The sequence below is a fragment of the Lichenostomus cassidix genome, chromosome 15, assembly GCF_008360975.1.
Source record: "Lichenostomus cassidix isolate B80296 chromosome 15, HeHo_3.0, whole genome shotgun sequence".
NCBI classification, from domain to species: domain Eukaryota; kingdom Metazoa; phylum Chordata; class Aves; order Passeriformes; family Meliphagidae; genus Lichenostomus; species Lichenostomus cassidix.
Window position 1 is genome coordinate 548,197 of NC_139496.1, and position 14,773 is coordinate 562,969.

Consider the following 14,773-nt stretch of genomic DNA (forward strand, 5'->3'; position numbering starts at 1 on the left):
GGGATAAAGAGGCTCACCTCTGTGCAAGACTGCAGGAGCTTCCCTGAGATAAAAAATGGTTGCAAAGTTACTCCAGCAATTGTTCCTCTGTGCCCAAAGCCCAGTGGTGAAGTCCATCAGCAAATCCATGTAACAGGCTAAAACCAGCAAGGATTACAGCAACAACTTTATTTAAATCTCACAAAGAAAGGCAACAAGGTTCACAACAAGTTGCTTAAGAAAACCAGCACTAATCCAGAGTTTTCCACATGACTCTGCTACTGCAGAAATCTGAAATCAACTTCCATCCCCCACCTGCTCTTGTTTCACAAACTGGGCTGCAGAACACTTAGCAATGAAAATCTCAGACACGAAGAACAAACCAGGGCTGCTTCCCCTTGCTTGGAACTACAAAACCAAAAAACCCCAAACCTTCTCAGTGCATTGATAGTCCTAGATGGAAATTATTTTTCTCATGTAACAAGCATGTGGTTAAACAGTACCAGCCCAGCTCCTCTCAGTGCTGAACATGCAGTTGTCTACAGCAATTTCCTCCCACTGGGTAGGAAATATGAAGTTACAAGACAAAGCAAAAGCACATCACCAGGACAGTCCATTTGAAGCCTCCCAGCTGCTGCAGCAGCATCCAAGTTTAGTCAAAGCCATCAGCTTTGGTGGAGAGAACTCTGCAGGGGTGGCAAACCAAGGTGCTGCAGTGGCTGTGATCCCAGTGGTGCAGCTGCCACACTGAGCCCTTCCTGCTCTGCTCACCTCACTGCTCTGCTCCTGGGGAGGCTCAAGGCAGCACAAGGCAGTTCCCAGTTGGTTTGCAAATCCCTTACAATGACAATTCTTACAAACCCTTCCAGAGGTTCTGCATCACTGTGCAGCCTTACAACAAAGCCTTGATAGCCAACAACATCCCATCACCGCCTTTCAAGGTATGAAACAGTGCAGGAGACAAAATTTTGCCCTCATTATAAGAGCCAGGAGAAACAAGGAATCAACAATATTGAAGCATTTTGAAAATCAGAAGGGTAATGTGCTAGCAGAGAAGTTTGGATTTTGGTCTGCATAACTCTTACCTTTCATGAAAGAATTAATTCTGTGTAAGGCTTCCCAAAATGTAAATAAGAACAACCAATACACTTTTGTGAAAAATCACAGAAAAACTTTAGTAAACAATTATCAAAAATAATAAAAATTTGTAGTTACTCTAGCAAGCAGACACCTGTTAAAAATGCAGATCAGCCATCTCAAGCTTTTCCCTGGTACACTGAAAATAAGTTCCACAACTGCACATATCCTGTGCACATCTCTTATGAAAAACCACAACTAAACCAAAAGCCCAGACAATTCTACATTCCCTAGAGAGGAACTACACTATTTGATTTGGCTGGTAACTCAACTTCAGAGGTAATACAGTCTGTCTGAAAGTGTCAGATTGGGTTCTCTGTGAATACTCTGACCGACAAGGAAAGCCAATTTATGAGCATATTGGCAAGGAGCAGGTACTCTGATAATACCCTGCAGAAAGAGGGAAAAATAAAAAAAAGCTATTATTTTCAAGTAATTCAAATAAGCAAGCAATCACTGTAACAAAGACACCTGGAATTCCAAAGTTTGCACACATGTGAAATTTATATTCCCTGTTGCTGATTTGTGAGAATAACTTTACATACACCCAACACAAGAGAGAATCAGATGCCAAAACCCCCAAACTTCCCAACTGCAGTCTCCTCCTTACACCTCCTCCCCAGGTTTGCATTCAGTGCCTTGCAGAAGGTGGGCCAGTGGTTCAGTCATGAATGGTATTTATGAGCTAAACTGACAGAGCTGAGCACACCTCAGGCACGAGCTGACCCTGTGCTGACCTTGCTGTGCAGCACAGGCCTCAAGGGAAATGCAGGAACACAGTCCCACCTCCACATAAAGGAGTAAGTATTTCTGCAGGTAAGAAATTATTTCAACTTTGCTTTTGACACAGAATTTGGCAGCAATATTCAAAACAACAAATATTTGCTAGTGAGAATAAAGATTGTTGTACTCTCCAGAGAGATCAGGTAATTAGAAACCACCCAGTCCTCAAACCACTCTAGGTCCCAAGGCATCCTTGCAGGCTTTTTGGAGCTGCCTGGGTATTTTAAGGACACCTTGCTGCAGGCTCTAAGTGCCCAGAGGAAACTCACCGACCAGTTGTAGTACATGTGGCAGAGTTTGTAGGTCAAGCGCTGCACATGGTCTGGTTTCAGCTGGCTGGTGTCATAAATGACATTGTAGTGAGTTGGTGCCACACAACCATTCTTCACTGTCTGGCTCACAATAAAGAAATCATACCTGGGAGAGGAAAAGCAAACCCCCAACTTTGTTACTGACAGGGCTGGAGAGACCTGGAGGAAGATGAATAATCTTATATGGAACAGGTCTTGGGAGCATAACAATCTTAGCTATTCATTATATCCACTTTTCCTCCTGACAACCACCGTGCACATGTGCTTAGCTTATATTCATGATTTTCTCCAGCCCCCTGAGCCACAGAAGTGTGGGAAGTATTTTTCTACTTGCTCCCATGGTCCATGTAATACTATTGGATGTATTTCCTGTCCCATCAGGCACAAGGAGTGTTGGCTGTGCACTGACTTACCACTCTGGCCTGGTAACCACTGTATCCACAACAGTGCCAGGGGGTGGATTGCGGAGTCCTCCTCCAATCTCAGCAAAGAACCTGGCACCCACTCGCTTCTTCACCACAATCACTGTCAGCCTGGGACTAGAAAAAAGGAAAAAAACAATACCCTCCTGGAAAACTGCACTGAGTATTTCAGGAGCAGATCTGCTGGAGTTTCAGAGCATTAATTTCACATGTAAGTCTTTATGGATTCATATTAAATAAGACATTGTTCATAACTCTGGATTTTTAGGTGAGGTGCAACTCTCATACTATTTTTCACCAATCCAACTTTCCGTTAACTCTATTGAGAAGCAGAAAATGGACCAAAAAGGGATCTTCTAAACACAGACTGGATTTCTAGTCTCTACCCCATTGTTTTCTATAGAAAACATTGTGAATTAACAGTACTTTTGGTAAGGCCATTAACAGAAGCTAAACAGAACTAAGTAGAAACAGATTTACCTGTAGTCAGTACCAATACTCTTCAAGCAATCCAGAAATTGAGGCACTTCATAATTAACCAAAGTATTGAGCTGTCCATCTCCAACACCATCGCGATACACAAAAATACGAGAGGGCAAACTCTTGTTCCACTTGGACCAGTGTCTGAGAGCAGCTTCAAAAAGAAAAGAGTAAAAGCCACTTGTAAGGACAATTCATTCCAAAACAAAAATGGATTTTTATTCCTAGAAAAACAGCAGTGAGATGGAAAACTAAGGTCCTCAATCTTTCAGCAATGTGGAACAGGTCAGCATCACGCTGCGCAAGTAGTGCCTGCAGAAAGAACTCTGCTTTGCTGTGCACATGAACAGAAAGGACCCAAGGAGACACTGCTCCCCTGGCCTCTCCCACAGCAGGAGCTGCCCTCCTTGAAATCAGACTCCCTTACAGCACTCTTGGAAGTACACTGCTAAGCAGTTTTTCATTATTGTAAAGAAAGGTGGGAATCAGTGAAAGATTTACACAAAATGCTATGAATTTTCAGCAATATTTATAACTGAATGTGTGATCTGTTGGTATCCAACACAGGTTGGTAATGCCTCCCCTCAAGGCAGCAGGGGAGGTGTTTTGAGGAAGCTGAATTGTCAGTTCTTAGCTCTGACTCCACAAGAGCAGAACTGCTTCCCTTACTTTGCAAGCAGGCTTTGATTCCATCCACCAGTTCTTGCCCACGACTCTGAACAACACAGCGGGAGAACCACCTGTGAAGAAAATAAAAGAGACCTTCAAAGCATTTCCCAGGCTTACTGCAAGGAAGTTATTTTTAAAATGCCCATGACCTTAATGGTCTTTATGGGTGTTGTGGGTCAATGCAGCCAAGGAAGAGCTGGGGCTCCATGAGAATATTCCTCCCATGGTCAAAGTGCCTTTGCATGACTAAAATTCCTCTCAACCAAAAAAGCCTTTCACACAAGTTAACTGAAAAGGGGAAAGAACCTGTCAGCCTGATGCCCTCCATTCATCCCAGCTCCATTTGACCCTTCTGAGCAATGCAGGAAAAGGACAAAGCTACTCCTTGAAGAGATGCAGTGGAAGAAATTCACAATATAATTCTTACTAACAATTACAGCAAACCAATTTGGAATTTTCCCGATGGACCACCATATTCAAGCTACTTTTCAGTCAAAGGAAAGGTTGGGTTTTTTATTGTTTTTGGTTTTTTTCCTCTGGCACACCGATCTTACCGTGTCACTGATTGATTGAGGCTGGCAACAAAGCCTGCAATGGACTGCTTTCCAGAGACAGTGTCATGGTAACAATCAATGCCCACAATCATCACCTGCTTCAGCTGCAAGGCAATCACACAGCAGGATTAGGGCATGGAGATGGTTAAATGTTTCCCTGTGTTTTATTTGAATTCATGCCTCTTCTCACAGACACAACAAAACTACACAAAGAACAACCAACTGTTTTTCTTGGGGAAAAAAGGCTTGCTCTTTAAATAAAGCCTGATCCAGATGAGTTACCATTTAGTTATCATTTATAAAAATATACTTACTGGGATCTCCACACTCCAGAGCTCTCCACCCATTTTACAGTTCATTTGTAAGGCAATTTTTGTTGCCACAGTCATTATTGTCTGTGGTTTGCTCAAAGTGCGAGCAAGCACACACTGACTGGGGACAGGACAGTCTGTGCACAAGTACTTCTTGATGGCATCGTATTTATCCTTTCGGGAACTGGACAAAATACAAACTACCTTTGAAGAAAAAGAAAATCTTTGTAAGAAGCTGCATTCTCAGATTTATACAGCACCTCAGAGTTCTTTAGGAAAAACTTTTTGTGCTCAAGAGAAATATTCAAATGTTCACAGTGAAAGAAGTAAGTGCAAAGTTTCAGTGTCTGTACTTCAGAACCAAAGGCTCTTATCCAGAAGGATGCCCATGCTTAGTCTTAGGTTTGCACAGGAGGATGAGCAAGTGCATAGTGGATTCTCGAGCCCAGAGTTGTATTTCTGAGAGCAAATCCCACTAAACACCAATTACAGGGACTAACAAGATTTGAAATTATGGATTTAAATACATACTATGTTTGTGTCAGGGGTAACCCTTTGCTGTAAAACCCTTAAATAAGCTTCTGTTCTATCATCTACTTCAATCCTGAAAAGAAAGAAAGAAAATGCTTACAGAAAAAAAAACAACAGCTACTGAAACTTCAGCAAAAGCATAAAAACTCACTATGCATCAACAGCACATGAAATGCCACATTTATAGCTATTAACAAACAGACAAGATTTACACATATTGAAGATTAAAAGAAATCACCTCCAACTTAGGCTTTCAAACACAATGAAATTCAAAGTTAAAGGCAAGCACAGGTACTCAAGGGGGGATATTTGCAATGAGAAGAGATCAGAATCAAAATACATCCTAAGTCAGTGAGAAAATATTTCTAAGAGAAGGGTTTGTTCAATGACTGTCTAATACTTGGTTTTGGCATGCAAAAAGCTCTCAGAAATCAAAATTTGAGTAGGAAAAGTCAGTCACGAGAAAACTGAACAATTTGCACACTGAAAGCAACTTTGTTTCATTAAAAATCTCATAGAAGGTTGTGTGACACAGGACACCCCCTCCTCATTGAGCAGCCTAAACATGGCACCAGAAAGCTTTTCCATCAGCTTCCCAAGACACTCACATGTTTGGCTTGTTCATCCTGATGCCCATGGATGGGGTGACCTTGAAGAGGCTCTGCAGCAGGGTGTTGGCCACGTCGTAGTTGCGGCGAGTGTAGATGAGCAGCCAGCTGTCCACAGGCACAGCGCGGATCAGGGGAACTCCTCTGGTCTCCTTGGTCCAGTCAGCAAACTGAGGGTTGTAATCGAACTGCAGCCGCCAGAGAGAGCAAATCAGCAGCTGATCAACACCCTGCACCACACCCACCTCCTGACATGGCAATAACAGGCTGTGACCCTTCTGCCCACAACACAGGGCTTCAGAGTTATCTGCTCCTTTACTTACAATAAGCTTTAGCTCTATAAAGAAATGATACTCTTGAAATGCTTCATTCCTAATTACCCAAACGTACTTGGGAGTTTTAGCCTTTAAGTTGTTACTATTTGCTGCACAGATTCTGTGCTGTATAAACATAGCTTTTGATGTATTTATTGTTATCCCATTTTTCTTTTTAATAAGGTAAGTGCTTGAAAAAAAAGTATTATTATAAAGAGAGCAGATCTTTTAAATAGCAGGAATTAAACAGGCTTTACCAAATACAAGATCTTGATCTGTGTGGCTGTGCAAAATGCCCTTTTCTACCTAGCAGCCATCCAAAACAAAAATCTCCAGTACAGAGTAAGTCTATCATGTTTTATGACAAGCTCTGACTTAATTCAAATCTACATTATTCATACTGGTCATGCCACTGTGAATGAACCTACACTGTCTGTGTTCTATCCACTGAACTGAAGTCACTAGTGGCCTTTCAGCTGAAAGCCCTGGTACCTTTTTAATAAATGGAAAGTAATTAGAAACATCTCTAGCGCCCTAGTCTGTGCATCTGGACAGAAGGACTGCTTGGCAAGGAAGACTCTGTTGGAATGGGGTGCCTTCAAGGGTTTCTAACTAGAACTTGGGAACAGTTTATGAAGTTTGCAATTGTCCTGCTTGGACAATGACTGATGTATAATGTTATCACTCTTTATCCTTCACTTATAACCCAAAACATACTATTTCCTTCTTTAAGAACTTGTTTCATCAGTGAGTGATCCAGAAGATTTTAGAAGCTGATTTATTATTTACCATGTTTCCTGATTGAAAGATCTTTTCTCCTTGAACAACTCTTCCTGTAAAGGACACTGATTTATAATCAAAGCTTAAACCCCAGTTTCGGAGTTCCTTCTGAACATTGTCATCCCTGTTTAAAAACAAGATTTAAATGAAAAACGTAAGAAATTTGTTCTTGCTGACTTTTCTTTTTTAAAACCAGTAAGATTACAAAAGTTTTGTTGCAAGAAGTTTGTTATGGGGATTTTGCATGAGACAGGAGCAGAGAGGATGTTAAGGTGCCATACTTCTGGATGTAGGTGAGCAGCCTCCCAATCTCTCGCTGCCTTTGCTCAGGGGGCAGCCGGGTGTGAATGGCCAAGTCCTTCATCATGTTGAAATCACTGCGCATCTTGTCAGTCAGTCCTGGGAACAGCAAAGCCTTTGCCTGAGTCAAAGCTGAGACTAAGGACTATGAAATTAAACTTTTTATTTGATTCTGCTAGTGCTAAGTGAGTATCTCAGAGTAAAGATACATAAATGTGTATCATATCAAATTATTGATTTCTAGTAAATTTGTTTATTTCAACAGAAGTTCTACCACCAGCACTCTCTATGAGTTGTCAGTGTGCCAGTGCTGAGCACCATACCTAAACACTGTGCAACATCAACCCTCCTTGAACTTTCCAGTCCCATTTAAATATCTTCTAGCTACAAGAAGTGTTCCTAAACTCACATTTATACAAAAAAACCAATTCTCCTGAAGTTGGCAGAAGGCTGCTGTCAGAATCCCTGTTTCAGCAGGAATAATGGTATGACAGATGCTTTGATATGGAAAAAGAATACAGTACCTGTTAGGGAGCACAGCTCTGGAATCAGAGCCACAGGTCCTTGAATGTTGTTCCCTCTCTTCCTCTTCACCTGGCTGATCAAGACAGGCTGCATCCAATCACTGATTTCTATGTTGTATTGCTGGATTAGAAATACAGACTGCATGTTAGTTCGCTCATAACAAACAAGCAGTTTTCTGACTAATAATGCTCATTTTAGAAAATGAGTCTTTTCCCTAAAACAAACAAAACCAAAAGCAACTAGTAATCTTTTCCAATGAGCACATCTGAGAGGAACTGCTTTTGTCAGAAAAGGCCAAGCACTGTTCTGCCTACTGGTGCCATTAAACTAAGGATTTGTAAGAGACAACAGAAACAATGCTAATGCCTTGCAACAGGCAGTACCACCTGGAGTATCTAACTCAATATTAGGATGCTCCTTTCAGTTCAGTAACGGACAAAGTTCCTATCCTAGAGAGAAATTTAATTCAAGAAATCACAAGAATCAAACAAGACTCCCAAGTGAAGTTTTTGAAATTTAATCTTCCCATAATCTTTCCCTGCATCCAGCAAGAGTTGGTCTTGTATAGCAATCACTAAATTAGTATAGAAAAAACCCCAAAATTCCAAAACAAGCCACAGAAAGGCAACACAAGTTGACAGTCAACAAACCTACTTCATAGTTTAGCTTTTTCTTGAAGAGAGCCACATCTCAGAAACCATCCAAAGGATTGCATTTAAAAATAAAAAAACTGAGATCACAGGAAAGGCAAAAAGGCAGAGAAAATCTATCATTTACAAACTCCATCCTGAAGTAGAATATAACACAAACTTTGCTCTTCATTTATCAAGTTCCATCCTGTTTCTGCTGAACTGATACCCCCAGTTCTGCCTGCCGTGACAATGTATCTATTTTCCTCCCACATTACCTGTCCCTGCTTGCACCTTCCACATGCTTCTTTTCGGAGTTTTCCCCAGAGCTCCTTGGTCACTCCTGCAGCCCTCCTGGCCTTTTTGCCTGACCAGCTACTCACTGGGATGGATTACTCCCACCAACTCATGCTGTGCAGCTTAGTTACTGATCTCAGATTATACAGTATCCTTTAAACAAAATTCTGTTCAAAATATTATGAATTACATATCCATGCATCCTAAGTAAACCTGTAAGCAATGACTGGACATACCAAGTTAAAGCATAAAACACACAGTGAAGTTTTCATACCTTTTTGTAGTACTCCACAAAGCTCAGCTCAGAACCATCTGATTTTCTAAAGGTACCCTTTGGATTGTTATCCCAGTCAATGTCATCAATTCTGTATGTTCTGTTATTGTACCTACAGAAACATTTAACCAGTTTTTGTTTAAATCTTAACTCAAACAGGAAAAAAATACAACTGTGGGATGACAAAGTTAATCTCAATACTCATGTAAGTTGAAAGTTTTGCTCCTTTCAGAAGTAATAAATTCAAGTTTTCAATTGTAATAAGCTCTCAATTCTACCAAAAGCTGAACTGCAATAAAAACAAAATACCAGTGTGGACTTCCTGCTTTTGCAAATGCTGTCACCTTGATCAGTTTGCTAGCTTGACAATGACAGAATTATCATGCTTTCTGATGCTTTATTGCATACTTCAGCTCATGGAGCATAAAGAGATCTCCAAGACAATGAGAATACAAAAGGACTTACTTTGTCAGAACAATCAAACCAATCAGTTCTTTAGCACAGGCGTCTCTAAATCTCTCCTCTCCAACCTGGGAGTAAAGGCTGTGCATGGTGTCCAACACTGTCTCCCCACGAAGAACCTTATGGCTCACATCTGCACACAACATGATGTTCTCCTCATACTGCAGGATGGAGCTTGCAAAGCCCAGCCACACCATCAGCCTGGCACAAGAGAACACACAAAATCCTCATGTGCTTTAGAGCATCTGCATTCTAACCCCTTATTCCCGTCTGCTTTCACGGACACCAGAAAGCAGTGAAGGCACAAAGAAACCATTATCCAAATATAAACAAGCCCTTGATGGTTAACAAAATAAAACATATTTTGCAGGTAGCTACCTTTAGTTATCTTAAAATAAGACTGACAGCCCTTGTCCCAACACCCCTCCCAAACCCAAGTATTTTCACCAGACCTGTGGTTAGGGATGCTGACTGGATCGCTGGGGTTGTAATAATTACGTCCAATCTGCTGCAAATTCAGCATCTTCAAAAGCCTAGAAATTGAAATATGGGTGTAGTTTAGCATTATTATTACTCAGTTTATCACATCATGCATGATCCAATCCCTATGCACAAACTTGTTGTTCTCTGACTACATAAAACATAAACTTTTCATTAAATTCCATTTAGAAAGGTCATGGACACTTATTAATGACAATCAGGTGAGATAAGTTCATATCCAACTCAACTCTTCACCAGCCAGCTGAAGGCAGCACTCCAAACAGTCTACATCTCACATGAACCACACAGTGCAGGGACCATGCTCAAGTGGAAAGACTATAAGCTAAAAAAAAAGGAATTTGCCAGTTCAGTGTCCTGCTCTATTATTTGCTTTAAGAGGCAAACCCATACAAAGGAAGGTAGAGATAGGACTAACTACCTACAACAGAATAAACTCATTTCACACTAACATGAGCCAGAAATACACCCATAACTGCACATTACAATATTGCCAGATGGGGTTGGCCACACAGCAACAGTAGCCAGTAAGGCTTAAAAATTCACATTTTCAATACTTATTTGTTGTAGCCTATTCCTTGGAATGGAAAAACTCAAGTTAGGTATTTCTAGAATGACTTCTTAAAAAGACATAACATGGACAGCAAACCTTCTAAAAATGATGTTGTAAAACTGCAGACAAGTAGGTGAAGTAGGTGGCAACTCATTAGTCAATGTGACTGTTACCTTCACATCCTCCCCATTTCGAGTCCTACTGAACAGTTCAGTAACCTGAGAGAGTGAAATGAGGTTAACAAAACTAGAGCAAACAGGGCTGTATCTGGATTTTACTCCAGCAATATCAAACTTGTACATTTTTAGTCTAAGCAATAATTCAAGACTAACTGAAATGTGGATTTGATCTCCTACTAGGTCAGTAAACTACAACCTGAAAGGCTCTGCTCATCTGGGTGAAGACAACTCATGGGGTCGAATGGAGCTATCCAGAGCAGCTAAACTCAAGATGAAGACAGGGAGATCACTTACCAATTACCATGACAGCAAAAAGACTCAGCTTGAGGAAATAAACTTAACATATTGCCAACTAATATATATTTAATTACTGATTCAGGTACTGGGAAGCAAAAAGACAAAGATTAGCAAACATAGTGAAAACATCTTCCCCCCTCCCTTTTCCAAATTCAGCTTCACTCTGGACTCCTCTGGCTACACTGAGACTCTCCAAGTGAGGCAGTGAGTGGCACAAGGCACAGAGGGCTGGGGTTACATCACTACAGAGGTGTTTTCCCTCTGGTGCTCCTTTCTTCTCAGATTTTTCTTTGCTCTGGAAATTTTCCCTCCTTTTTAAACACAGAGATGCCAACAACTTTGCTGATGGGCTCAGCTTTGGCCTGTTGTGAAGTTGGCTGGCAATGACTGGGTACAACCTGGGCCTGACCCTGAGCCCTCCTGCTACCAAAACCTTGCCACATACACCCAACTCATCCACCCTTTCAGTTGTGTGAAGTGTTAAAATACAGAAGTTACGAAAATACTTAAGTACAAAGGAAGCTTAAGGAGAAATACTGTCTGTACTATCCACTTCTGTGCAGAGGATGGTTCTAGCCTGCAGAAATTAAGCTTTAGTACCAGAAGTTTATTACCAAATGTCTCTACGCAAAAAAAATAGCTTCCACTGATATATTCAATCCAACTAAACACTGCTTGTGGGACATCAATTTCCTGGCTAGTGAGAAATAAGAAACATCATAAAATTCAAGCCAAAATAACAAATAAAATGGCATTCTCCCACCATACCTTATTCTCTAGTTTTTTTGGCAAGAATAATATTGTCCCATCAAAGGCGTGGGTCTTGCCAATGTGCTCCTCGTGCTGGAAGAGCAGAGCGGAGCGCAGGCGCCGAGCTTCCATCTCGGGGCTGTAGGTGACGTGGTACTGATACAGAGCCCACTGCGGCCGCGACGTCAGCCGGAAGTGATTCGTGGTCAGTTTGATCATTCTGCCTGAAACGCCTGAAACGAGAGGCAAACATGGTAACAGTGACAAAATGTTACCAGTTCGTACTCATTCAACACCTCTGAGAACTTTTAAAGCTATGGCATTCGGACAAAGATTAGAGGCCAGTTGTGTTCTGCAACTGTTCTAGCTCAGAGTTATGGCACACTGTAAGCAGACATACATCTGCCCACGGCAGCTTTGTGTGAAGCCTTTGTGTAAAGCAAAACTCCCCACGTTCCTCTTCATGTATCAGGAGCAACTTTTTATCTTTTTCTAACACACTCTAAAGGTTTTTTTTACTTGGCTCTCCACAGGAAACTAAGAGCAGACATGAAGGAAACTATCTTTCATTTCAAATTGCTTCTATGTCTACAGTCTAATTTAAACATACCAGTTTTGGATTCTTGAACATGTAGCATGGCTTGCCGAGTGTTTACCCCAAGGTCATGGAAATCTCTACGGCGTCCACCCCTGTCTCCTAAAGACATATCCTGGAGTCCTGAAGAAACTTTTAACCCTATTGTTTTAAAATTAGAGGAAGAATCACAATCAAGTAATACAGAATGTATGTACTATTATATATTATACAAATAAAAAGATACAATTCAATCTTGAAAGGCATTTAGATAAATTTAAGAGTAATCACCAAATGTTACGTTTTAGCTTTTGCTATGTAGCAAGCATCTTTCAAATCTTAGTAACAAATCTCATTTTGGAAAGAAAACAGAGCAATACAATCGAAAGAATGTTTTAATGATATTCTCTTCACACCACATGCTCTTGGGGACAATGGATTTGTCCCCCTCTCTGACCTTCGGGCCTCCTCTCCGGCAGGACGCTCTCAAAGCCGCGCTGCCGCCCGTGGCCACCAGGCTCTTCCGCGGGCGGTGGAGGAACGTGGAGCTGCTGGGGCTCCTGGGGCTGCCGGCGCCCGCGCAGCTGGCTGGGCACACCCTGCTGCACCTGGCACGGGGACAGGGGACAACTTTCTGCTGCAACTGAACCAGCACCGTGCTTGCCAGAGTGCAGCAAAACATTCGCTAAGGGCAATATGCAAACAGTCACCGCAAGAGTTACATCAGTTCAAGTCTTTTTCTGCTTATAGTAAGTAGCGGAGTTATTACTCTACACTTTAAACTCAAGAATAATGGAGAGTGGGAATTTTTTTTTTATTATTCATTTAACTAACAGCTAATGCAAATCTCTTTCCAAGCTCTAACTAAAATTTACGGACTTCTCATTTTCTACAATCCGTCTGATACTTCAAGTAACTGACTGGTTATTCTATAAAAATATCTTTTCTAAATTTTAGTGTTTGGTGAATAAATAATATTAAAAACTGTCATGACTTGAAGAACTGCAACCTTCAGCCACAAGCAATCCCACAATTCATCGTTTCATGTGACTGGAAACTTAATAAAATGGAGTTACATTAACTATACACCTAAGAGAATATACACATACATGCATGTAACATCTAACATATCTGCCTGATATTAAAATAGGAAGTTGTTTAGGTATGACATTGCAAATTCTGGTGGCAGTCACTAACAAGAAAACCAACTTACAGGTGCATCTCCTACAGCAGGAGGAGCAGATGCCTGTCTGGGAGGTCTTCCTCTGGCTCTGGCTCTTCCTGTCATCTTCTAAAACAAGCAAACTACAGCATTAGTGTTCTATCCTCTCCTTCCCCATCCATATCCCAATAAAAATTACAAGCAGCACCAGCGCATTCACCCTGCTTTAATTTCAGCTGGCTCAGTAAAACACAGCCATCTCTGCAGAATTCCCTGCTCTGGGATGTCCACACTGCCAGAGCCATAACGTGAGTGTGGAAGCTCCTTCAGTCAGGTCTGCACGGACCGGCACAGCCACCACCCATCCTGAGGCTGTTGAGTCAGTCAGAGAGGAGAGCATGGCAGGAGCTGCAGCCTCAGCCAAGGGTAACTCAGGGCCTTCCGGTGTTACCGTCGGGATTCACTGGAGACTCGGTTTGCTCCACCGCACCAGGAGCAGAGCATTCATTCCCCAGAGCACGTGACAGTGCTGCGGCCTGCTCAGCCCCGCTCACAGCTGCCCAGCGGCTCCTCTCACAGCCACCCTCCCTGTCCCCTCCGCAGGCCTGGCCCGCGCCGCCCCGCCCGCCTCGAGCAGCCCGCGGCTCCGAAACCCTGACCACAGTCGCTCCCGCTGCCCGCACCCGCGCACACCAGCGGCCCTCGGCCTCACCTCAGCCTGCCCTCGGGCCGAAGGGGGACACCGCTGCTAGCCGGCTGCAGAGCGCAGGCCGCCGTCCTTGCCCAGCCCGCAGGTCTGTCACCGCAGCGCCGCCGCTCCGGTAGCCAGGCCAGCCGGGCCCGCGCCCTCAGCTGCGCTCGCGCCGCACGCGACACGGGCCAAGGCGGGAACGCGCCAACGCGCGCTCGGTGCCGATTGGCTGCCGAGCGCTGCCGGAGAGTCACGAGGGGCGCCGAAGGGCGGTGCCTGCCCCGCCCTCAGGGGAGGCTGTGCCCGCCATGGCGGCGGGGCGAGGGAGCTGGGCGGTGGGGTTTCACCCGCGGCTCGCCCGGCTGTGCCCGCGATGGCGGCTGGGATTTTACCCTCGGCTCCCCCGGCCGGGCCCGATGGCGGCAGGGTTTCACCCGCGGCTCTGAGGCGCTGTTGCTGTGCGAAGCTCGGCGGTGTCTCTGCCGCAGGGTGTCACATGAGAGGAGCATGAGGAGAACGTTCTCGCTAAAAGTGATTCCCTCATCCAACCTGTTGCTTGCAATGTAAACTGCAGTTCACCAGGAGGTGGAGCAGTCAAACAAGAAATAAAATCTAGCCTTGTTCCAGCGAGGGGCAGCCTGTACGAGTTTAAACCATGGCTTAGCTTAGCCGGGACTGACCCTGCAGTCATGAAAATCAATCA

At 43.2% G+C, this 14,773-nt stretch overlaps 1 protein-coding gene across 1 annotated transcript; it reads right to left on the reverse strand.

Annotated features, from left to right (window-relative positions):
* Positions 1-151: 151 nt before the first annotated feature.
* PIWIL1 (piwi like RNA-mediated gene silencing 1) lies at positions 152-14,248 on the reverse strand. The gene is made up of 21 exons (XM_085075361.1): positions 14,092-14,248; positions 13,431-13,508; positions 12,675-12,825; positions 12,254-12,379; positions 11,662-11,876; positions 10,514-10,635; positions 9,819-9,899; positions 9,370-9,567; positions 8,905-9,016; positions 7,704-7,824; positions 7,161-7,278; positions 6,889-7,003; positions 5,786-5,973; positions 5,178-5,250; positions 4,650-4,850; positions 4,336-4,439; positions 3,782-3,852; positions 3,113-3,266; positions 2,624-2,749; positions 2,169-2,316; positions 152-1,506 (listed from the first exon to the last, which is right to left on the reverse strand). Exons 2-21 carry the CDS (start codon positions 13,503-13,505, stop codon positions 1,390-1,392), a joined length of 2,616 nt encoding a protein of 871 aa, XP_084931487.1. The 5' UTR covers positions 13,506-13,508; positions 14,092-14,248; the 3' UTR covers positions 152-1,389.
* Positions 14,249-14,773: the final 525 nt, after the last annotated feature.

What these genes read in the sequence shown, in the direction of transcription:
- PIWIL1 (XM_085075361.1), bottom strand. Translation starts at nt 13,505, where the DNA reads ATGACAGGAAGAGCCAGAGCCAGAGGAAGACCTCCCAGACAGGCATCT. An exon ending in AGGATGAACAAGCCAAACAT is followed by an intron (nt 5,251 to 5,785) that starts GTGAGTGTCTTG and finishes CTTTCTTTTCAG; the next exon opens with GATTGAAGTAGATGATAGAA. An exon ending in ACATGTACTACAACTGGTCG is followed by an intron (nt 1,507 to 2,168) that starts GTGAGTTTCCTC and finishes CTCTTTCTGCAG; the next exon opens with GGTATTATCAGAGTACCTGC.